This window comes from Seriola dumerili, unplaced genomic scaffold, assembly GCF_002260705.1.
Source record: "Seriola dumerili isolate Sdu_G_001 unplaced genomic scaffold, Sdu_1.0 BDQW01000003.1, whole genome shotgun sequence".
Lineage (NCBI taxonomy): Eukaryota > Metazoa > Chordata > Actinopteri > Carangiformes > Carangidae > Seriola > Seriola dumerili.
The window spans coordinates 8,421,140-8,445,140 of NW_019174258.1; the positions used below are offsets into that span (position 1 = coordinate 8,421,140).

At 39.1% G+C, this 24,001-nt stretch overlaps 1 protein-coding gene across 2 annotated transcripts; it reads right to left on the bottom strand.

The window, feature by feature from the left end:
* Window positions 1–300: 300 nt before the first annotated feature.
* Window positions 301–23,508, bottom strand: slc6a2 (solute carrier family 6 member 2). 2 transcript variants are annotated; one of them, XM_022740910.1, is made up of 15 exons: window positions 23,262–23,508; window positions 22,372–22,843; window positions 20,403–20,534; window positions 18,413–18,650; window positions 12,427–12,565; window positions 12,025–12,159; window positions 11,340–11,443; window positions 9,779–9,903; window positions 9,495–9,607; window positions 7,558–7,686; window positions 6,619–6,718; window positions 5,531–5,631; window positions 3,796–3,963; window positions 2,355–2,426; window positions 301–2,096 (listed from the first exon to the last, which is right to left on the bottom strand). In XM_022740910.1, exons 2-15 carry the CDS (start codon window positions 22,661–22,663, stop codon window positions 2,073–2,075), a joined length of 1,872 nt encoding a protein of 623 aa, XP_022596631.1. In that variant the 5' UTR covers window positions 22,664–22,843; window positions 23,262–23,508; the 3' UTR covers window positions 301–2,072. The 2 variants fall into 2 exon arrangements, with proteins under 2 accessions (XP_022596631.1, XP_022596639.1); XM_022740918.1 differs by having other exon boundaries at window positions 23,212–23,508.
* Window positions 23,509–24,001: the final 493 nt, after the last annotated feature.

A 24,001-nucleotide genomic window follows, 5' to 3' on the forward strand; every position in this document is an offset into this window, starting at 1 on the left:
GGTGACATTAGCTGCTACTATAATACACCTGAATCACCAGCTGAACTGTCAGCAGTTAGATTTGCATTGTGGGTAATGCAGGTGCCAGGTTTTGACAAGGGAGAAGAATGTACGGAATAAAAAAAGTGGGCATCTCTGGCCTTGCTGCATCGATTGTGATCCTTCTTTTTTTTGTTCATTGTCTATTAATATTTTGTTGTGTGTATAATATAAATATCAAAGCAATGACATCTGGTGATCACAAAATCAAGAAAAGACTGAGAGAAAAATTATGTAAAATCACAACATATGGCCTTCAAGTTTGTGTGTAGAAGAAATTCTTTATTATCATAGTGTGAATACTCCAGACTTCTTCATAGATAGTTGTCACTCACGTTCAACAGGACATTGGTATTGTACACAGTATTTTTGTAAACATAGTCCAGGAAAGCCCAGGTGTTTTTGTTCACATTGGTATGTGACAAAGTATCCCAGGGTTACACTGAAGAATATTTTTTCTAAATAGTTCATCTTAGCTATACATCAAACACGATGTTATGACTGTGGACAGTTACGTTTAAAATACTTTACATTCACGTTTTGTTATAAACAATTTGATAAATACAAGATTAGATATAACAAAAGAATATATTTATATATTTTTTATATCTTCTTATATACTCCACATATATTTGTTTTTTTCTTTGTGGCTTTATTCCTTTCAGTAAGGGTGTTCTGTTATGATTCAAGGTTAAAATTCAACTTCAACTTCATTCAAATAAATAAAAAAAAAAGAGAAAACAGAAGAAGATAATTAAAAACATTCCCGAAGGAACATATTGGCACTACTATGGTGATGAAAAAGAGGAACATCACAAGATGTTGATGAGTTGTTGTCATACACTTAACATAATAGTCAATATAGAGTGCAGTGAAAGAGGCATTTTACAGCTGTCACTCTTCCATGTGCTGTACTCCAACAGCAACACTGTATGGCTGGCAACAAAATCTGAATACACGCACACACACGCACTCTCTCCCTCTTTCTCTCTCTCTCTCTTTCTGTCTCCAGAGGAAAAGCCACATATATTCCTTAGAAGCACTGAACAGACGAAAATTTGGAAAGTAAAAGCCACACAACAATAACACAAAACTGTTTGTAACAGTTACGCCATTTGTTTTGCTGAATTTTTCCCCCTTCATCTTAAGTGAGCAGCCAGACACTGACCAGGTTCAGGCTTAATCTTTCTTTGAGATCAAGGCCTGGCTGTAAGAGGTGAATGAAGCCTGCCTCAGTTTTTTTTATTTTTTTTTATTTTAAAGCTTTGGAGTGATGCATGCATTATTCCCTTTTCTGTAACACAATGTGACACAAAAGCATTATATAAGGCCTGTTTTCTCTTTGCTCAGGAGCTTGACCTTGATGGTCTGTTGACTCCCAGCTCTCTGATTTGAATATCAAAGAACAAGGTCAAAACCGAGCTTAGCCATCCACAGTCTGTGGTTTGATTTAGTGGGTTCCTGAGTCAACGCAGTTCTTTTATGTAAGAAACATGGAGTGTCTCGCTTGATAAGGCACTGACACAAATAAGCCACTCAGCCAACAGAGTGACAGCAGGTGACACTAATAATAAATAATCACAGGCTTAAAAATAAGCTTAAAAATGGAAATATCTTGGTCTCCTGTATAGTAACGCACAGGGACAAGGGATTGTTTTGGTTTTTATTTTAGTTTCTATCCCTTCTAAGAGATAAATCTCACATCACAAACTATAAAAATTAAATAGTATTATAATAACTAAAATAGTATATAAAAACCATAATGATGTCCATGGGCAAATAACAGTACATTTTCCCCATGGGATGCCCCTCCCTTATGAGCCAAAGCTGTAGAATTATTTTATAATGCTAAGGGGCATAACTCTGAAATCAAAGTGCTTGAAGCCGCTGTTGACAACAAAGGCCTTGGGTGGTAAATGCACAGGAGAGGGGACTGCAGAGAGAGTTTGAAGTCTGTTGCTCTCCTTGTGTGGCGGCACACAGGTCCAAACACCAGATGTGAGGATGGATGAGGGAATTCTTTGTATTTGTCATCAGATGGCCAACCAATGACTGAGCTGGAAAACAAAAGGAAGCCTTGAGTATGTTCTGTGACTTGATTTCAAATGTATTTTATTCCATTTTTTTTTTGTAGAAGTTGTTATCATAAACGCATACACCCAAAAGTATCATCACTGTCTTTTTGCCTACTCTTCAAATTAGCAGCAGTCAGTCATGGAGCACAAATCACTTCACATGTTCAAATCCAGATTCATTGCGGCCTCTCAGCCAGTTCAAATTACCACTGTTAGAAAATAACAAAAATTTGCCCTTACTTTAAACTGCCGCACATTTCCTTCAGCCACCAAATGATGTTCATGTTCTGGAGTGATGCAATAGGCTATCCTCTGCAAAAACAAGTCAATTTAACACATCATTCTCAACACTTAGCTCACAACATTGCGCATAAATCTTCAAAAAAAAAATCCCAAAACTGTTTATGATAGCTCAGGTTTTCCAGGTTTTCCAGTTTTGTCCTTATCTTGCTGTAGGATGAATCCCTGACCAACTAGTCTATCTGCCCTTGTTACATGTCTCTTTCTCACCATTCTGATAGCAACGTACAGTACTACTTCCTGCAGTACAGTGCTGTCCTGATAATGCATCAGAGGGTTTAGTAACACAGTTTGTTCCAACACTGCTTCTGTGCAGACAGAGGGTTTGTAAGTCATTGACAAAGGTTGGCACCTGTAGGAATTGTTTGGTTGGTAAAGCTGTAAGTTAATCCTGAAAAAGGCCCCTTCTATATGAAATTTACTTTTTCAGTTTTTGGTGACATAACTTTATTTTTCTCAGGCTGTTTACTACTTTTGTTTGAAGTTGTGCACTGGACTTTAGCTGTTTAAGTTACAATGAAAACAGAAAAAAATGTGCATCTTCTTAAACTTTTGACAAGTAGTGTGTACTCTTTTCATTTCTTAATTAATAATAAAATGATTGTCTTCTTAGATGACTTTTCACATGTGCATATTCTCAGGGGAATCAAAGAGTCCACATACTACTTGAGATGGGAGAGGGAATGCAAACAGATGTAAGTAAAACAGTCAGTTATGGACTTTATCTCAAATTAGTGACACCAATGCTTTTTGGAACCTGTGAGGAATTCCTATCAACAACTTTAGAGATGCAGCTAAAATTTGATTGGCAGCAACAGGACAAACTTGCGTCCTGAGAACCTGCAAAGAACCTTCAACCCTCAGTACCAATGGGTTGTGGGAGTTGTTACAGTAGAGTGGAGCTGACACTTCACTCTGCTGAGTGATGAAAATAGCTCTCCGGTGCTTTGATGATTACGATCATAAACTCTCAATTTTTTTGAAGCAATCATTTCATTTCAAAGTGTTCTCACGGTGCCAGTGTCAGGAATGTTTGGTCCTAAATCAGATACTTGTTTTCAAGTTTTTTCAAAAAAGAACATACTGTAAGTCCTTTAGCCAGAACTGTACTGTTTACAGCTGATTACATTTTGCTACTGTTATGCAAGGTCCATTTCCACGGCGTGGCATCCTGTTGTATTTATACCATGTACCCCTGCAAACTGTGCTCACAAAGTGCTTGTGTCTGTTGTAATTGTTGTTACCATAATATCCTCCTCTTCAATGATCATCTTGACAGAAATTTAAGTTAATGACTTCTCAAATATCTACTAAATAGCTCTTAGAAAGCAGGTTACATGTATTTTATCAACCTTTGTGACAAACATGTGTGGATACTGACCTCTTTGAACGTTCCTGGTACGCTGAGAAATTTATAAATAGCGTAGAATGGTACAAAGAGCATAGAGGACATGGCCACGCCCCAGCCAACTACATTGGACCAGTTAGGGAAGGTGTATTCATCATACTTCAGGCCTGACGATGTCACAGTACTGGCTATTACCACGAACTGTGAAAGAGAGGAGAAAGGAAAGGGAAGAAAAAGAGAAACACACAGATATGAGCGTGTTACATCTATTTGTGTTGCTGTTTGTAATGGTAGAAGTCATGAAATTTAAAGCGAGAGAGAGATAGATAGATAGAAAGAGAGAGAGACAGATAGAGAGAGAGAGAGAGAGAGAGAGAGAGAGAAAGACTGAGGGAACATGAAAAAAGAGCAAAACAGACACAGTGAAACCCAGGCCAAGAACTGAAACATCTTTATCAGAACAGACACCCCCTATCAAAGTCCCTCTGTAATGTCTTTTAAAGTTTTTATTCATGAAACTGAATTGAGTTGGGCGTCTGTGTACAATGTAATAAACTCTTCCCCCTTTCTGTAACCTGATTCACCTGTTCTAGACTGAATTCATGACTGAACAACCTGCACTCTGTCCCTCAGAAACATCATTTCAATATCATGTATCATGGAGAGGTCAGTATCCCGCTCTTTTTTTCTGACTACCTAAGACCACAGCAGTCTTCTTTGTACAGGAAAAATGTCAGCTTTGTTAAGGAGTTGCTGTTAGTTAGAAATGTTGATGCAAACATGTTTAGTCCTGTTTACCTAAATGTGGAGGGCAGAAGATAACGGTCAGTAATTAAATTCATTTGGTGTAGTTGAGTGTTAGAAGCAGCAGGACTTGTAGGGGCAGGACTTCAGATTTGTAGGGCCTTGTTTTTACCTGCCGGCAGACACAATGTCCAGCACAAAGCACTGCTTCATGTGCACATGGACAGTGAAAGCATAAGTACACTAGGTATTTTCAAGTGCACAACCATCCACGGATGAAAAAAGCCTGGATGAAGTGGAATATGATTGGTAAGGTGTGCTGTTGAATCATTATTTTCTCAATCACTTTACACATCTCCAATGTTGTTAACACGATGGTACATGATGAAAACGCTCACTTACTATAACAGAGACGGCACATGTAGTTGTTGCTCTCCATTAAATTGTGAATTTTGGTTAAGGATGTATACAATATGGAATGACCATTTCCACCGTTGTCTAGAGGAGGATGTCGACAACCATTTGTATTAAAGGAAGCACGTGGCTTTCTGCACCCACCCCTGGACAAACAGTGGACTCTGCCATGTGCTTCCTCTAATGCATGTGGAGTCACAAGCCACTTATTTCACCGGCCAGTGAGAAATTTGCCAGGAGGCATACAAGGTTCAAACTATCCACCTCGTCCCACCTTCCCTCTGGGAACAAGCCAGAAGGACCTCTGCTCATGATTCAAATATGGGCCTCTGTCTATTTCCCTGTGTGTCACCCAAACTATTAATTTAATGTACTTTAGCTCTTGATTCTGATGGGGGTGCAATTAAAATTCGGATTCTGTGTTAAATCTTACAGCTGAGTTGGACAGCATTAAACTACAGCATGCTGGAGTAAGTGATTCCGTTATACAGCTTGCAAGCATTTATGAATGACAGATACAGTTTTTCCTGACAACATTACATTACATTATTCCTGCCCAGGAAACCATAGCCCTAAATGTAGCTACTTCAATGTTCTTTATTCCTCTCACCAGAAGAAAAGCTGGGCTGACAAATTTCCAGCACAGCCTCCAGTAGAGACCTGGCTTGAATCCCATCATTCGCTCAATATCTTCGCTGAAGCGGTCCACACCTGGAGAGAGCATAAGTTACACAGCAAAGGTTACTGTGGGGAGTAAAGTTAAGACATATTCAACATTCAACCAGAGTAGGCTACAGCAAGTTCTTCATGCCAAGTATGCAGTCTCAGCGGACGGTAGGAGGGAACGCAACACATGATGGTCTACACCCTCGTAGTCCACAGATATTTTTTTCTCGTCTGACCTGGGCTGACTTAATACATCGTGTTTTTCATCTATTAGCTTCATTATCTTATCAAGATTCCCAATGCGGTTACCCATATTTATTGTTTTTTTTATCCGGTTGCACAATTTTACCACCATGGGATGATTTGCCCTTTTGACATAGGCCGCTTCTAAGTTTCTTCTATCTGTTTCTCTGCGATTGTACCTTCCCTTTTCTGAGGAAGACAAGATTGACTAAGCTGGATAGTTTAGATACAATAGGTCTGCTATGTATTCCAGCATGCAGTCTTATTACGTGTCCTTTCGTTCATTTCCTTGGGTCTTTTTTTTTTTCTTTGCATCTTTTTGTCTTTGTAGTTGATCCTGCTCTGTACTGCATATGTGAGAGGACACAGAGATAAAGCTGACAAGCTATAACACATAACTCATACACTTGCTGTTTGTTCTGCAGAAGTGAAACTGAGTACACCACGTAACTTACAATCACTAATCCTGATTCTCTGATCCTGGTTTCCATCATTTAGTAAGGTTTTTTATTAACTTGGCCCTCTGTCTTCTTTTTCCACCTTCAATATCCAACTACATCTGCAGACATAAGTGTCAGTGTTTTTTCCTAAAGATTATATCAAGAGAGTGAGAATGGGTGAGGGTCTGAGATGTTTCAGTTTATCGTTAATTTCATTGTCATTTTGAATGTCATTACAAAAAAAAAAACGTAATGTAGCTAATGTCATTTAAAGTGGGAAAATATGTTCATAATATAAGTGTAGTAATCTTAAAGAAATAATTTAGTGCCAAAGTACTTAAGTTCTTACCATAAAACCATGAAACGCCAATGGCCTCGACCAACACACCAAACAGTATAGAAGTCCCTGCTGCATACTTATCTAACAAGGTCAGCACGTAGATCCCACCCTACAGAGAAGAAAAGAAACAGAGAGAATTTGGAATGTGTGTGTGTGTGGTGTATAAATCTTCACCCTTGAAGATAAGTGGACCTCTGTAAGTAGACAATAAGCCACGGTCTCTCAGGCATAATATCTATATGCATGTTTGCACTTTGAAGAGTTGACCTCTGAGCGTAGACGAGCCTCACATGATTTGTATCCTGAGTGGTACACTCTGTATCTAGCATGGGAAAGGCATCATTCACTTTCTCAATAATTTTTATTGATTTGATTTAAGGGAAGAAAACCATGTGAATCACTAACATAATATCTTCCTGTCTTTCAGAGACTGTATTTATGTAATCGGTGAGCGTTTCTCCTTAGTGCTGAGACGATGTGAATGAATAGTGACTGCAGAGAAAAATAATCGTTAGCTCCCTGGACACAGCTGTAATTGAATTCTAATTATTTATCAGAGTCTGATGTAACGGCTTGTTTGAAAGAGTTCTTTGACATTTTTGAGCAATTTTTCTGTGATGACATAGTATCATGAGACTTTAGTACTTTAGTAGGTGGTGACATGCAGTTTAAATTTATTATGTTTTGACAGTGCAGACTACCCCTACTTTAAGTACATTACTGATTTAATATATGTTAAAACAATATTTACTTTTTTCCAACAGCCAAGTTCGTACTGGTTCTTCAATGCACCGTATTTGTACACATTCGCTATCGTGGCTGAGTGAGAGTGCAAAGCAAAATATTCTACATCTCTAATTACATCAGCCAGCATTATGTTGAAAGTGGGACTTTAATCATGTACTTCATTCATGTATTGAGCATAACCTTATAGCACTTGATACTGACATTAGTAATGCAGAACAGGGCGACCAGGAAGGTTCCAAAGGCTGTGGCGAAGGTGAAGAGTTTCCTGTTTCTCTTGAGGATCTTGAAGTCATCCGTCAGGCCTGTGATGACTGCCTCCATGCCGCCCATCTAATGGACAAAGACAGAGACATGACACTCAGAAATCCCTTTAGATCCTGAAATAAAAATCCAAATTGTAATCACTGCACTTTAAAAGTATGCATAAGTATGCTGATACATACAGTACTGTATACTGAACCTATTTATTGAACTATACATAATATATGTATACTGTGTTATGCACTCATAAATAACAAGGAGTATTCATGAAAATAGTATTGAACATCACTCATTTAAAAACAGTGAACAGCTCAGATGAATTTTTGAAAGGCATGTCTAAAAACATTACTGCATATGTGCATTTAGAGACATTTAAAGTGAATGAAAATGTCATTTTTGATGTACAATACTTCAAAATTCAAAGTATGATTGGCATTTGTAAATGTAACTTTTTAATATCCAACAAAAGTTACAGTTAGTTGGCTCATTTTGCAATCGCTTGCTTTCAATTTTGACAAATTGAATATAACTTTATTATCCAGCCAGGGTGTCCTTGATCCTACCTCACCATAACAGTACAAGGATAATAATGGAAGATAATATACAATAAAGTACACATAACTAGCACATTAGCGTATGTCATACTGACATGGTCTTCATCTGATCTGCTTGACAAATGATTTGAAAGAATGAGTTAATTACTCCGGGACATTTGCTGACAGAGTTTGACTGCCCTTTGTTTATTTAGCATCTGAGTGAGTCTATTGTGAGAATGTTTGGTTAAATTACTGCTTACAGCTTTTGAAATGTCACAGAAGGCAGTTTTTGTTGCCACAGACAATGAAACATAGTTTACCCATGTTTACTTTTATTACTTAAATTCTACAACTTCCCCTCGCCATGACATCATTCATTAAGAATCTAATTGGTTGCTGGATGAGGGTGTCCTCTCTCATCCACTTTATTATTTGGGCTCACTGAGCAGTTGGCAAACAATGTCTCAAATATGAAAGACACAGGTATTATCTTGTTGAATAAAACTTAACAAAGTCAGGCTGCATGTTTATTCATGTTAATGGTACTTATTTGTTACAGTTACAGACTATTTTAACATCATCCAGAACAATTAGAAAGACTGCTTCCAGGAGGGAAAGTATAAACAACGCTTGACATTGTTATTTAGTAGGCTTGATTCAGAAGACATTCTGCTACGTTATTTCCACGTCATAGCAGACTAATTGTTCACATTATAAATCATGGTAATCTCACATCATCAAAGCAAAATGGTGCTTTGATTAAAGAATCTGTTTCTCAGAAACATACTTGGACAGTGAGTGTGCAATGAGCATTGTTTTCCAACAAATAATAAAGTTTAATGGGCAACCTAGTTACGAAAGTCTTACAACATGATACATGGATATCATTACTATCGTTACCAAGGGGTTTTGACATACACAGTGTCTGGTCTGTTCTGTACATGCACAGTAAATGTAGCACCGTTTCTCTTAGCTCTGATTCAAAACCAGGGCAAATCTAGCCTTGTTTAAGATGTAGAACTTTTTTCTAAAGATATTTTATCAATGTCTGAACCTTTGTACAAGCTGAAGCACTGTGCAAACCTATATCCAGTATTTTACAAGCATATGGTGTATGTGTGCATATATTTCATCAGTTAAATTGCATTTTATTCATGTATTTGTGCATTTATCCATGTACTACATGAAAACTTTTGAAATGTTTACTTTTTGTGTATCTTATCATAATCCACATATAGAGCAGGGTCTCTGTCCAGTCCATCCAACTAAAAAGATTCCTACTTGTGATTATAAGGATAAGATCTATCCTATAGAGCAGTCTTAACGGTTGTTGGGACTCACCGAGCTGTCAATGCCCAAAGTCAGCAACATGATGAAGAACACAATAGCCCAAAATGTTGAGCCAGGCAGTGTAGAAATCGCCTCAGGGTAGATGATAAACACCAATCCTGCCCCTGTACACGCGCGCACACACACACACACACACACACACACACACACAGAAACATGCATACAAACAATATAGTATGTGTACAAGGCGGAAATTTGCATGCATGACCAAATATATAAATATAATATTCCCGTTTCATTTCATAGCAAGTGCGAAAGAAAAAAAATATGCTTACCCTCTGTCGCCACATCTTCTATTCTCACCCCATGTTTGTAAGCCATGTATCCAAGCACAGAGAAGATGGCAAACCCTGAGAAGAAACTGGTGATGCAGTTCACAGTGCTGGTCAGGAGAGCGTCCCTGAAGAAAAGAAAACACACAAGAAGTTGCAAAGAAAGCAGTGCTCCCTTATGTATACATTCTCCATTTGTAGTTTTCTAAATTTGTGTTTTTATTTGTAGCTTGGCATGGGGTACACTAACTTAATTTTTTTTACAGACATTAAGTCAGCATCAGTGTTTTGACATGAGCATGACACTGTTTGTGTTACTATCATTGTTGCTTTATCATTGCCACTGCTAAAATCAGTGCTGCTGCTAATAGTAATTCAAGTGTGATAGTTGAAGTCAATTCCATTCTACTGGGTCACATAAGTAAAGTCAAAATGGGGCCATGTGAAACTTGATATCTTTTAAGTTTTCCCATGAGTTGATCTTCAGCCAAACACTGTATTTTAGAGGGGATATTCAGGTTAATGAGCGGCTTTTCTTCTCTGCTCCTGGTTGGTGGTTTGAGCGGTAATTAGTGTGTTGTTCTGTGGCCACACACGTGTGGTTGTCTGACAGAATGATCAAGGTCAACTTGACCTCGGCCACCTCCTGAGCTGAAGTAGAAACCTCTCACTGAAGCATTTTCCTCCCTCTGATCTTTCTCGTTTTAATGTATTGTGTGTACGCTGTGATAGAACCTTTTCAGTTTGTATTCAGTCCTGCTCTTCAGTCTGGTCAGGACATTACACACATCACAAGAGACTGTGCCTCACTTAAACCATATATATATGACAAAAATAAACATTCATACAGTAAAATTTGGTGGTTATTTAAAATTTAGCTAAAATTTTTGCTCAATTAGTCTGTTGCAGATCTGTGTGGATATTCAAACAAATGTCTGTGTTTTTCTAAAGTCACCAGGTCTTCTTTGCTGCTGCCTTTTAACTGGTTCAGATTTGAATGCTTAATGCTTATGACATACAGCACAGCACTGACTCAGCTTTAGATTTAGCTTGGAGGGTTTTGTGATGTCCCTTTGCATTATATTTCACCTGCTGGCAGATCATTTATTCATTTGATAAGAACCATTTCATTTCTTAGTTAGGGTATTGCACTTAGCTGCTGCAGAGATTTCGTGTAACCACAGCGAGATATGTTTTGTCTGCAATTTACAACCACAACAGGTTAAAGTGCTGTTTTGCTTCTAGCATCTGCCACAAACAGCACTACTGCCACCTATTAATGTGGAAGAGATTAGCCAACCTCACGCCTGCTTTTTCTGAGGAAGAGCAGCACTATGACAAACCAGTCAACATACAGCCTTTGGCTATAATCTGGCAACCCTTCCTGGCCTGTACTTTATCTTTTCTGATAACACCTGGCCACTGGGGTCAGCTGGGCAGATTAGCATCACCTCTGCTGCTTCGTGATCCAGTTACATGTTGCAAACAGCCGACCGCCTAACAGCATCAGGATGTTATGTTTGCTGTGGGCTTCAAAAATCACAAATACAGAGCAAACTCTTACCTGTAGCAGTTGTTGTCAAATTTGTTATAACTGGCAAATGCAATGAGCACACCAAATCCGGCTCCTAGTGAGTAGAATATCTGGGTGGCAGCATCAATCCACACCTACAGCAAAGATAAAAGAGAAATAAGAAATCACTTCCAGGCTAAAATACCTCACAGACAGGGAGTGACCTAAATATAAATATTGGTTTTCTTTATTTGTGAGTTATACTGTATATATTTGTGTGTGTGTGTGTGTGTGTGTGTGTGTGTGTGTGTGTGTGTGTGTCAACCCTAACACATGTAGATAATATCTTAAGTATGCATGTATACAGTACATTCATTCAAGTCCTGCACATACATTTAGCATGGGAGGCACCAGCAGGAATCTAGCCTTTAACCCTCAGAGCTCGAGACACTCCACCCAATGAATTGCAGTTAACATAGAAAGAGGGCTTTCTAAATCCGTCAACTCTGATGTAAATGTTACTTGTACAGCTTGTACAGTGTAAGATAGATAACCTCAAAGTCTCTGAGGTTAACACAAAACCATAGGTCATCAAGTAACACAAAACTGTAGGTCTGTGCAGCATTGGCACACACATACTCAAAGCAACAATCATTTCTTTTTTTTATTTACTGGTGATCCCATATCAACCCATTCAAAATATCTCCAACTCTGGATAACAAGCATAGTCTCTAACCTCTAGGTTGTTGAGCCGCTTGAAGTCAATGTGGAGGTAGGCCCTGATGCCGTCCATGGACCCTGGTAGAGTTATGCCTCGGATCAGCAAGACAAAAAGGACCACGTACGGCATAGTAGCTGTAATGTACACCACCTGAATAAACAAGAAGAACAGACACGAAAAAGGGGGAAAATACGTCAGTTTTTCATTGAACCACTCTATCAATAACAACACTCCCCCTCTCTTACTGTCTGACTCCAAAATGTGAAAATGTGCAAATGTGTATTTAGCGGAAGCTACAAATTCCTCTACAGATATTATAGTTGCCATAAAATAATTTAAGTTCTAAGTTTTATCAATTAAAAGAAGAAATAACTGAGAAAGCAGCAGATATTATTGTTTGGCTGTCCGGGCCTTTACCTTCCCTGAGGACTTGACACCTTTCCAAAGGCTGAAGTAGAGGATGAAGACCACCACAACCAGACACAAGGTCAACTCCCAGCGAGGCAGGCCTAAGTCCTGGATACCCTGACTCTCATGGAGATGCAGCACACCCCGTCTGCATTAGGACACACAGGCACAATGGAGAAAAAAAAATGTATCATGATATCTAGGCCTTCTTTCATTTTGATAAAGGCCTACTGTATACTCTCATATCAGCTCGGTAGGATAAATCTGACCACATAATACCACTGTATTGTTAAAAGATAACAAAACTGTGCATCATGAGTCATAGCACTATAATAAATGCTGATACTGAACATAAGTGGTCCAGCCGGGCAAAGTCTTTCCAAGCACATCGGTTTTAAATACTACAAGGCAGACATAATGTGATGTAATGTTCCTGTGGTATGGGATGTAATTTTTTTTGGCTACATCTTAACATTTATACATGTTTTTGCCAAACAGGCCCACCCAGGTTCCACAGCGGCTGGGAGAACCTAAACAAAATGTCCCACATTCTATTGCCCGAGGTGAAGATGAGAGATGAAATATGGGACAGATGCTCTCGAGAAAAAAACATTACGTCACATCACCAGAGTTTATCACTGATAACAAATGCATTTAAATGTTGTTCAATTCTAATTTAGATTAAATATCTTTTACCTAAAGTATGTGTATCCAGGTGAAAGCTAAGTGTCGCTGGATGAAACAATCATCTGTTGTCTGGCTTGTAAAGTGAATTAACCACTTTATTTTTTGTCTCTCACCCCACTACTTACGGATGCTTTGAAACTGTCAATAATGACCTGTGGTATTGTTTGGCTATTATCGGCCCATCTTCGAGCCCAGCACATTCAAAGGTTCAAAAGTGTTTTATTATGACATAATGAAACAAGGGGAGATAAATGGTGTCTCTTACTTCACTGGCTAAATATTGCTTCCAGGTTCAAGCTCATTCTTGAAATGTCTGCTCTGAGTAGTGGGAAGGAAGTGCACAACTTCAGTTTACAATAGTGGAGTAGGAGCGAAGTTCACACGTTACATACAATTGTTCTGGCCAAAAGCTGCCGTCAGTATGTCGTCCAGTCATCTGGTGACAGTAAAGGCGCCAGTTTACTTAAGATGTCTTCTCAAAGTGATGCTCAGCTCATTTAAAAGCACTGCCACAGAAAATGTACTTTATACAAGAGAGTACAGTATTTTTAGTAGTTATCAATCCCATACGTATATTAAGTGGACAACTGGAGTCTGGACGAGGTTATCCTAGTTTAGATTAAGACTGGAAACATGACGAAACAGCTATTCTGTCCAAATCAAACATGTTTACAAGAACGTATGTGCTGGAAATCTTTCTTCATGAACTACAGCAGGGCAGTGTGACTGTGTGTAGCTTCCTCAAGTTATATTGTCACAGTGAGATTGTCAGGTTTCTGGTACTGTCATGCCTGTACGGAGGCTAAAAAAGGTGCTGCACACAGATACACAAACTCACAAATTGTGATTGTTACATTTCTGTTTATGTGTTGGTTAAACAAGCAAGATAAGCAGTGTAAATAAGAGAGTTTAAGCGAGGTTAAACACTTAGGCCAAATAAGGCCATTAACTCCCCAAAATGAAACTAAAAAACTACATCAGGAAGTTCCTTTTGCACGTTTGTGTTCCCATTTCATCCAAGACTTGGCAAATTACACCAATACAAAGCAAAAGCTTTGTTTGAGAGGTCATTTTTTATGGTAGATCAGAAACTGCTTCCCAAACTGATGTATCCATCGATATCACTTACAGTAGGAGAGTGGCATTTTCTGCTGATGATGATGCATCTTTGAGCCCATTACAGGTACTATATTATATATGTTACTTTATTGCTCATATGTTTTGAATAGTAAAAGTGACCAACACGGGCCATGGTTGGCCATTAGTAGTTGTGGCCAGCGGCTCCTGGTTTCCATTTCCAAATTACTATCACAGTTTCAAATCTTTCTTTCTGTTATAGCTGTTCACAAATACTGGGTAAGACAGTTTCAAGGCATAAACAATGCTACATGAAATGGCCTCACAAGGCCATAAGGCCACAGTAGATAAAAAGATCTGTCTTTTCAGGACTCATGATGGGCAAACATGAGTCCAACAACAAAGACAGACTATGTGATGTTTTAAATACTGTGATGTCCATCCAGAGTGGAGGAACACTTAGAGGGGGTTGTATTTTATTTGGATATCAACGCGTTGCAGTAAAACATTTAAAAGCACTTTTGTTCCCTTAACATTTGTCCAAAGACTTTCCTCAAGAAAGATTCAATTTAGTTGGCATGTGATGTTATGGGTGGATAAACAGCGGAACTGGATTAGGATCTGATACTCAGGTTGCTTACACAACAGCTCGACACAAAAAAAAAAAACCCCTCAACAACACACAAACTGAAGTATGTCCAGACATACAACCCGAAGGGACCAAAGGATCTGTGAGAGTTGTCTTCAGCATTTATTTATCTTTTGGCTGATAATAAATTCAAAGTTATAAGGTCTTTGGGGAGGCAGATAGCGACATGAACACATCAGTTTATTTGAAGAGAGAAACTTAGAGTCTGGTGTTTTGTTGTAATGCCCCAAGTCCTCTTTGTTCATCTGATAGTATTGATAGTGCACTGCCAGTAAATGCTCACCATAACATCAGCCCAGGTCCCTTTGGCCCTGTTACTCTAAACACATTTACTCTTTCTGTCACTCCACGAGCTGGTTATGCTGCTAACCTCACACTCAGTGCCGCCATTAGTGGGTCTTTGTATGTTTGAGGCTGGCACACTATTGCCTGCATTCCGGTCTTAATGTTGGTTACAGGATGAGAAACAGGGCATGTGAAAAATAAATAAATAAGAAGGACTAAAGACCTGAGTATCAAAACACAGCTGAGGAGTTCTATCTAATTTCAACCTGATTTATTTAATTAATTACAAATGATTCTCTCCTTGTTGTTTTAAAAGTAATTATTTCAACAAATATGTTAAATTGCGTGTGAGAATGAAGTGAAAACAATCCTCTCAAGTGTCTATGTAATTGGATCTTTTAGTTTAAATGAGAGCTATTTATCAAGTCTAGTTATCCTTGACATGAAATCAGATGTGGTTGCTTCAGGCTAGCTTTAAAAGGAAGAAAGGATATGGATGTGTGCTAATGAAAAGAGTTGGTATTCTTGTCAGTGTCAATTTTTATTTTTCTTAAATTTGAAATGAGTTGATATGTTCATTTCAAGTTTGAGAAATTTGTACAACCTTTATGCTTTGGGTCATAAAAACCTTTAAATAAGTAAAGCTAAATAATCTGACAATAAAGATAAAATAAAGACAAGATTTTTTTGTTTTTTTTTCTATTCCTGAAAATTTACAGAGACTCGGCTGTACATAGATATCACAAGGGACGGAAATAACTGTGTACAGAATGAAGCTCGAACCCTGCTTATTTTCTCTGGCCACTCGCTGCTTGGAGTGGATGTGAGTGTTGGTTTCAGAAAGTTACCAAAGTTGTCGGACACCAACCCTCCCGATTCCCGATTGTCGGGAAGGTGTTGGAGGAGAGGGGGTTTTCATAGCTGTCTGGCCATCTCGCTGGCAGCTTTAACTGCTCCATGATTTGTATGCTTTCAAGCACTGAGACCTCATTCTGTAAAGTTAATTGACATGATGCTGTGATTTTAACGTTTAACATCTGTGAGGTTTCTTTCATCTCCTGTGGCTGCACAAGTTATCAAATTAATCACAAAGAAATGCCCAGATCATTTGTTTCCAGGTCAGTTTTTTGGCACGGTTTTGGCCGTCCTCACATGGCCCCTTCCACTCCACGTCTTGCAAACAAGCCCTGTCACATGAATTAAAATTCACTTTCATATCACCCACATCGTGTCAGTGGAGTTTTACACTGTGTTACTGTTAAATTCTTACATGTGATGTTAAAATCACACCAGCTTGTTGTTCTCAGCTACATTGATTTGGACTGTATTCATTTTTCAGTGCTACAAATACCAGCATGGTGTAAACTGGAACTTGTATTACATAACTTTTGAAGAATAAATTAAAGGGGTGAAATCAGAATATCATTTATGTTTGAAGTTCATGAAAACATTTCTAAAAGTTACAAGCTGTGTCCCAAGTCCGAGGCCGCATCCTACTGGGGCTCGTTTTGAAGTTTTTGATTGCGTCACAGTGGCACAACTAGGCTCCTTCAAATGCGGCCGAAAAAGGCAATGAGGGATCCAATAGGTGGATCCTTCGTAGCCCAACCTATCCCAAGATTCATTGCATGCCAGTAATGAAAATGATATGGCAACAAATTACACTGACAGAGAGCCTGATGTTGAGACTTTTGAATATAAACTAAGTGAACAGTTAACGGTACGACTGTAAGGGCCTTAAAACCTCAAGTTTTTGTAAAAAAAAAAAAAACATGTTGCTGGGCGATATGAGTGGCGTTTAGTGAACGGTAAGGGCAGGTACAGCTGGTGATGCAAAGTGGAAATCCTCAGTGAGACTCCTTAGCTAGAATAAAAGCTTAATAATAATACAGTAGGCTATATACTGGTTAGTGAGCCCAGACTCCACTAACTAGTAAAGCAAACCAGCTCAGGTGTAAACCTACGTAAGACTGAAAGAATTATAAGTTTACATACGTATACATTTTGTCTTACTGTTGAATTTTGCTGCATACTATGATCATGGTAGTTGAAGGACCTCAAGGGTTTGTGGATGTAAAACGGGCGTAAGAGGTCAAGCAAGAGAATTGTTGACTCAGTTGGCCGCACTCATGCTGTGCCTTGGCATTGCTCCTGCACTCAAAGCTAGCTGTAAGGAGGATTTATTGTCCCCTGCAGAGCCTAACCCCATGCAAGAGCTGTCTTGAAGTATCCTATTGTGTGTCTGTCTATGCACATCTATTGACTTTTTCCTATGATTTATTAAGTGTAGCCTAATAGTCCACCTGGAATATGTGCTGTTTTCATGGATCATGTCAACTCTTTGAACAATGTTGCATCACTTTTTTGAAAGTCTGTAGTAATTCATGTGACTGACCTTCTCATATTAAGTTAAAGCATTTGTTACTTAGAATTTATCAAGTTTGAGGGTTCCTGGGAGTTAAAAGGTATCCCTGGATACTGATTAAATAAACATACTGTACGAGCCACTGCAGCCCAGCAGAATGGGAGTGGAACTTTAGCAAGCTCAACTATTGGCCAGGTTGCATGCTAAATGTATTCAGTGCGTCATGCTTAGCATGTGTCCCTTGTATTGTCCAAGTCATTTCACAGACTTCCTCTGGGCTGCACAGTCAGTCTTCACAGAAGCTGGGGAAGAACTGGTTGTCTTTGAAGTATAAACAGACGGAGCTTTTTTCGTGCACTTCAAAGAGGATATTTGAACGTCTTATGTATACACCTTTTGTAGTGCAAACATTTGTGGCTGGATAATTTCGGAGTCCTCTGCTCACGTTTCAGTGACTGGGCAAGCTCTTCACGTGGACAGTGGTTCCATGGGCATGTATATATACTGTACTACTATAGCCCATACAACATCCACAAAACAAGAGAGCATCACCTCTATGTGATGCTGTTGTTGGGTGTCAACTGTATACAATACTAAATCAGCCACATTGTGTCAGTCACAGCTGCCCAAATGAAACAAACATCCACAAACAGGCAATGAACAAAATGTCCAAAGATAGTCTTACAAAGACAGTGGCTACATTTACTTTGATCTCTCTGCAATCATGATTAGTTTTTAATCAGTATAGCGTCTATCCATGTAACACTGAGCAAGATCACTGCATTGTGACATTTACTGGATGGATTGACTTTTGACTTTTGAATGATCTCAGTTTAGATTCAGCTGTCATGTCTTAATAACATCATTGCCAGAAAGTTGCATGGAAGCAACAGAAATTACTATCTGATAAATGACTATTTGAAAACACTTACTCATAGTACTCTGCTGCCGGGGTGATCTTGTACTTGGCGTAAGAAGTCCCATTGCCGAGGACGGAGCCGTTGATGGCTTTTGGGTCAGTGCAGTTCTGACTGTTCCAGCTGTTGCCACATTTGAGCCACGGCAGCTCGCTGGTCATGGAGGAGAACAGGTAGTGGAGGGACCAGGCGATGATGACATTGTAGTAGAAGCCTACATACAGGGCTATGAGGATCACAGTGTAGCCCACACCTGAGGAACACAGGGTTATTATTGAGGGGGAACGAACTATCTGTACAACTGATTTTCAATCACATCAACAGCCAAGTGCAAATTCACTTGACACACACACTCTTTAGAGGTCGCTGTAGTTTATGTATTGTCAGCTGTTTATAGAAGTTTCATAATGTGAACTTAATGTTTCCACATCATTTGAATAAATACATGCTGCATCCCAGTATGAAATTAACTGCACATAACCATAAAAAAGCAGGTGCATTATACAAGAAATGGTAATGCAATCAACAAATCACAGATAGCAGGTGTGGTTTGCAAGGTTAAAGCAACTCATTGTGTAATAATAATTTCATCAACATTGATCCGAAGCTGCATCTCTGAGAACATCTCCCACTGCTAGCTGTGTTATACACACTGTTGCTCATAAAGTTGGAATAAAGTATTTTTTTCCTTTTTCCATGAAATGATTGTGACAATGTGATTTATTTCATTTCACCTGGGTAATTGGGAAACACATAATGTAATCATTGCACCTGGTCAAAAGTGATTACTGATGCATTTAAATAGGAATAAACAGAGGATTGTGTCTGAAAACAAAATTATTCAACTTTATAGGTGACAGTATATATATACAGTATATATATTATATATATATATATATATATACTTAAGATAAAAAAAATCCACTTTAGTTAAGTTCTGTACAATTTTGTAAACACTGATTGGATAAACGGTTGTCATTTTTGCCTTATATCTGAGATCTTGCGCACCTGGCATTGTCACTGTCACCATAAGGTTCATATATCATTCCCTCAGCAGTGTGGTGGAGGGTACACCATTGCACACGCATCCAGTGGGCGTTAATGCATACTTTCCATGGTTTTTCTTGATATATTCTGAGATGTGTTGTTTTGTCTCCACTGGAATGTAATGTCCTTACTTGAAAACAGAGAAGTCCATAAACCCATCACCCACTCATTCTAGGCAGGAAGATAACAAACCCTCCTCAGCGCCGGAGCCAACAAAAGCAGTGACTGGTGCCGATTCAACAGTGCAGACAGAGGTGCTTATCTGACAGTATCAAATAATAATCTGCTGCATAAGAGACTACAAAGGTCTTATGTGCAATTTTAGTTTTAGAGAAACGTGTTGTTAGATTTACTAATCTCATGCTAGATAGAGGAGTTTAACAGCTTTTTGCAGGTTTGGCTTCGTAGTAAACTCCATATCAAAGCAGAAAAAGACCATGTTAATGCCCAGTTGCTATAATTAACCCAATGTAAGCCTCAGTTTAAAGTTTGCACAACACAATTCTACGTCAGTCAGATTTTCTCTGTAATAAAGAATATTTTAGATGCTGTCACATTTGAGATTTCTGGTTGTGACTGTCTTGCAGTTCAATTGACTCCAACTGTGTTCCTCAGTGTGCTATGGACACTATCCTGGTTTGGCTTTGTTTCACTCATTTGAAACTGACATTTGCACGGACATAGACAGGGGTATAAGGTTGCAGGTACAAGCAGAGGGAAATGCAGAGAGGAGATGTGACATAGAGATTAGCTAAAAGTGACAGTTGTGAAACTATGAGGGTGAAAGGACAAGAGCAAAGGGATGAAATGAAAGGGCAAGACACTGAAGAGAAGAAAAAAAAATAAAATAAAAAAAAATATGACAGAGCAGTAAGTAGCACAGTTTAAGAGGTTAGAGAGAGGCTGAAGTAAACAGTCATGCAGGGTCCTGTGTGTGTGAGTGTATGTCACAGTTCACCTTTAAAGACGGGGCATATTTTCCAAACTGTAGCTGCCCCTTCCCTGTTATACTGGCCCAAGGCAAGCTCCATGTAGAACAATGGCATCCCCGCAATGACCAAGAAAAGAATGTAGGGGATCAAAAAGGCCCCTGAAGAAAGACAGAAAGAAATAATTACATAACATTTACATTTTGAGTATTTGGCAGATAATTCCTTGCGAGCGTGACTTACAATTTTATTTAAATAAAAAGAAAAATGCTTAAGGATAGGTGCTCAATATGGAAATCAGTGCTTGATACAACACAATACCAAAAAAAAAGTGGTGTTGGCAGGGGATTGACATTCTTGGAAAAACAACACACCATATAAGCAGGAAGGCTCACAGCTATTTTCATGCTGTGCCTCAGCAGCACATCCACCAACAAGGAAATGACCTCCCATAATTGAATTGTTCTTGACATTGTCCATCACAAATGACACATTATCTACAGTAATGAATACATTTTGCTGAGGGCCAATATGATTGACAGGCCAGCGGTGGAGTTGACCCTTTGGGGCACGGCAGCACAACATGTTGATTTTCACCTCGTGAATGGACACGCAGGCAAACAGAGGACAGAGCTCACCTTCTAGTGAGCACTCTGTTGTCATGAGTGTTGAAGGTAAAACAACACCGTTTACAACCGTCCTTTGTTGATTCAACCACACACACTGTACTTTTTTTTTTTCTCTCTCTGTCTTACTACACTGCAGCTTCAGTGTTCAATAGTGTTGAAAACAATGCGAGTTGGCAATCTGTCACTCTCTTGTATTCAGACTTAGTGAGAAACCCCAGAGCTCACATACACATTTTCAAGTGTTTACTTAGTTCAAGCAAATAAAACCTCACAGTATATTTAAAATAGAGATATTTCAAACAGATTTCAATAAAAATAATTAAAATCATTTGAAAGTAGATGCTGAAACTTTTCATGAAGCGCCCGACAATGTGAAAGGTCAGGCGTCAGTTTTAAAGCTACAGTGGTTTTACACATCTACATACCTGTATGAATGCTTCACTGCTTTCTTATTAACTATTAAGGAATTTCAAGAACTGAAAGTGGCACAACATTAAAGCCATTTTAAAATAATGTAATTGGTGTATAAAGAAAGTTTTTACCCTATCTTTGAAGATAAAACAACCTGTTGGTAGTGATTCAGGTACACAAACTGCACTACTTTCCCCGGCTCACTGCAGTGCACCTTCAGTTTCCTACACTAGTTATAAAGGTGTTTATCCTGTGTCCAGACCTGCAGAGTAACCATGAGCTGGGACACCAGTATTTTCAATGTGTATATATTTACAAATACATGTTGCAGAATATTTAAAATGTATGTTCAGCAACAAATTGTGGATTTGCCAGGAGATATTGACACATTTTTCTATCTGACTGCCTCACATGGTACAGTAAAGAAGTAGATGTTTTACACAGTATCTTTTTTCATGTGCATGAGTTGATGAAATGAGGTATTTCCTTCATCATGAAAGCTAAATGCACTTCCTCAACAATACACCTGGGACTATTAAAACGCCGATTCAAGGAGATTAAGGGAACTAAAATTAGAACAACAACACAGCAAAATAAGTGAAATCTAATCTAAATCTAATCAGAGACAACAATGCTGTGACATTTACTTTGTAAGACGGTTTCAACACACTTTGTGAAACATTTGAAGGTAAAAAATAGAAACGCTTCGGCACCTGACGCCTGATTAGAAGAAGACTGAACATCAATGAAGAAAAGAATACTACAAATTACTGTGGAGACTTAGTATAACCTGCAGTGTAGCTCCGCGACCCATTCATTCCTTTTATTTTTATTATACTACTACAAGGATTAAGTCCCTGAACCTGGTGGCACGCTATGACAAGTTTCGTGACCTCACTAAATGTTTAAGGATCTGTGTACTCGCATGTATCGATCAGAAATAACACGGTTTACTCACCTCCTCCATTTTTGTAGCACAAGTAAGGAAATCTCCAAACATTGGCCAGGTCCACCGCGAAGCCAATGACGGACAGGAGAAAGTCTATTTTCTTGCCCCAAGTTTCTCGGTCGTCCTCGGATCCGGGAGGACCTGCGTGGTGGCCAGGGGTGGGAATGATGGAGGAACTGGTGTACTGGACGCCATTCTGGTCCTTCACCAGTATCAGTTCTACCTCCTTTTTCTCCACATTGCACTGTTTCAGCGGGGCCACCGACGAGAGCTTGTGTTCTGGCAAGACCTGGATATTCATCTTCTCTGCGGTGCGTACGAAGCCCACGCTGGCCCGGTGCTCTCACGGCCCCCTGCGGGTTCTGGCGGAGCTGATGGTCTGAGTCGGTGAGCTTGAATAAGGACGGCAATCCCGCTGACAAAAACCGGATAAACGAGCGTTCTCCTCCGAAACTACAGCAGAGACCTCCGCGTGCATGAGCTGGAGAGGAGGGAAGAGAAACAGAGAGTTTGGAAAGGTTTGGTGTTTGTGCGTAAAGTTTCAAAACAGTTACGCACAGCGAAGAATACAGGTTAGGACTGACTGGGAATAGGTGACATTATCCCTCCTAGAGCAGACAGACCTAATGATTGTGAGCCACTAAAACAGGTAGAGCATTAAGACAAAACATTGTATCTGTAGTCTGATGCACAGCAGTAGCAGGTGTCAGGTGAAAGACACTTCAGAGCCAATTCCTCTCTACGTCACCGCGCGCACCGAGCGCATTGTGCGCTGAACAATCAAACAATTACCTAAAACGTTACTCATAAGAACAATGAGAAAGATAAATTTTCATATGAATATGTCACCGTTGCTAAAGCAATTTAAAGCCGTGCATCTGAAAGGCTGTCCTCCGTACTTGGTAAATCTAGGGACACCTCTCCATGACCCGATGCTGCTGTTGTCCAGTTGCATCTGAGGGAAGACTGCCCATTCTGAAGGAACTATAAGACTCGCCTTCTCCAGCAGAGACGATATAAAATGCGAGCTTTTAAGTCGGTGACCTCTCTCTCTTCCACGTGATTTTTCATAATTGAACACTTTCTCTCCTGTTTGATGTTGACTTGGCATGATGAGCTCAAGTTCCCATAAAGTTGTGCATCTGCTTCTGACTTGACAGTGGAACAGTCAGCCGGGAGTACAGTGGTTTTAAGATTAATCCATGTAGAGTTGTACATGATATGACCACTTACCTCCTCCATAAATCAAATACTGTGTTAAAAAAAAAACTTGATTTAAACTTTATAAGCTTTGGACATGTTTATTTATTGGAAGAAGAGGTTTTTCTGTGTCATGAGGAGGGTAAAAAAGGATAGACCATGTCTTTGTGTCTCAGATTTGTGCTTGGATTTAACGTTTTTCAAGAGACATAAGATCCCTTTACCTTCAGCTTCACATGAGTATTTGAATTTCACTTACCACAAAACTTTTCTAATGTTTTAATTTAGACTTTATCTGTTTCTTCTCTGTACTAAACAGATTGAATTACAGTTTTCTAAGAAGCAGTAAAAGCATTGTGTTCCATGTGTAATTCAATTGTACAGCAGCTTTTGCCAGGGGCAATGATTTCTATTAGATATGGTTGATCAGTTCATCCCA

Excerpts from the sequence above, each read along its gene's own strand:
- slc6a2 (XM_022740910.1), bottom strand. The coding sequence starts at position 22,663 with ATGAATATCCAGGTCTTGCCAGAACACAAGCTCTCGTCGGTGGCCCCG. Across the intron at positions 18,651-20,402 it reads AATATGCCCCGTCTTTAAAG|GTGTGGGCTACACTGTGATC; the intron begins GTGAACTGTGAC and ends TGTGTTCCTCAG. Across the intron at positions 3,964-5,530 it reads TCAGCCCAGCTTTTCTTCTG|TTCGTGGTAATAGCCAGTAC; the intron begins GTGAGAGGAATA and ends TCTCTTTCACAG.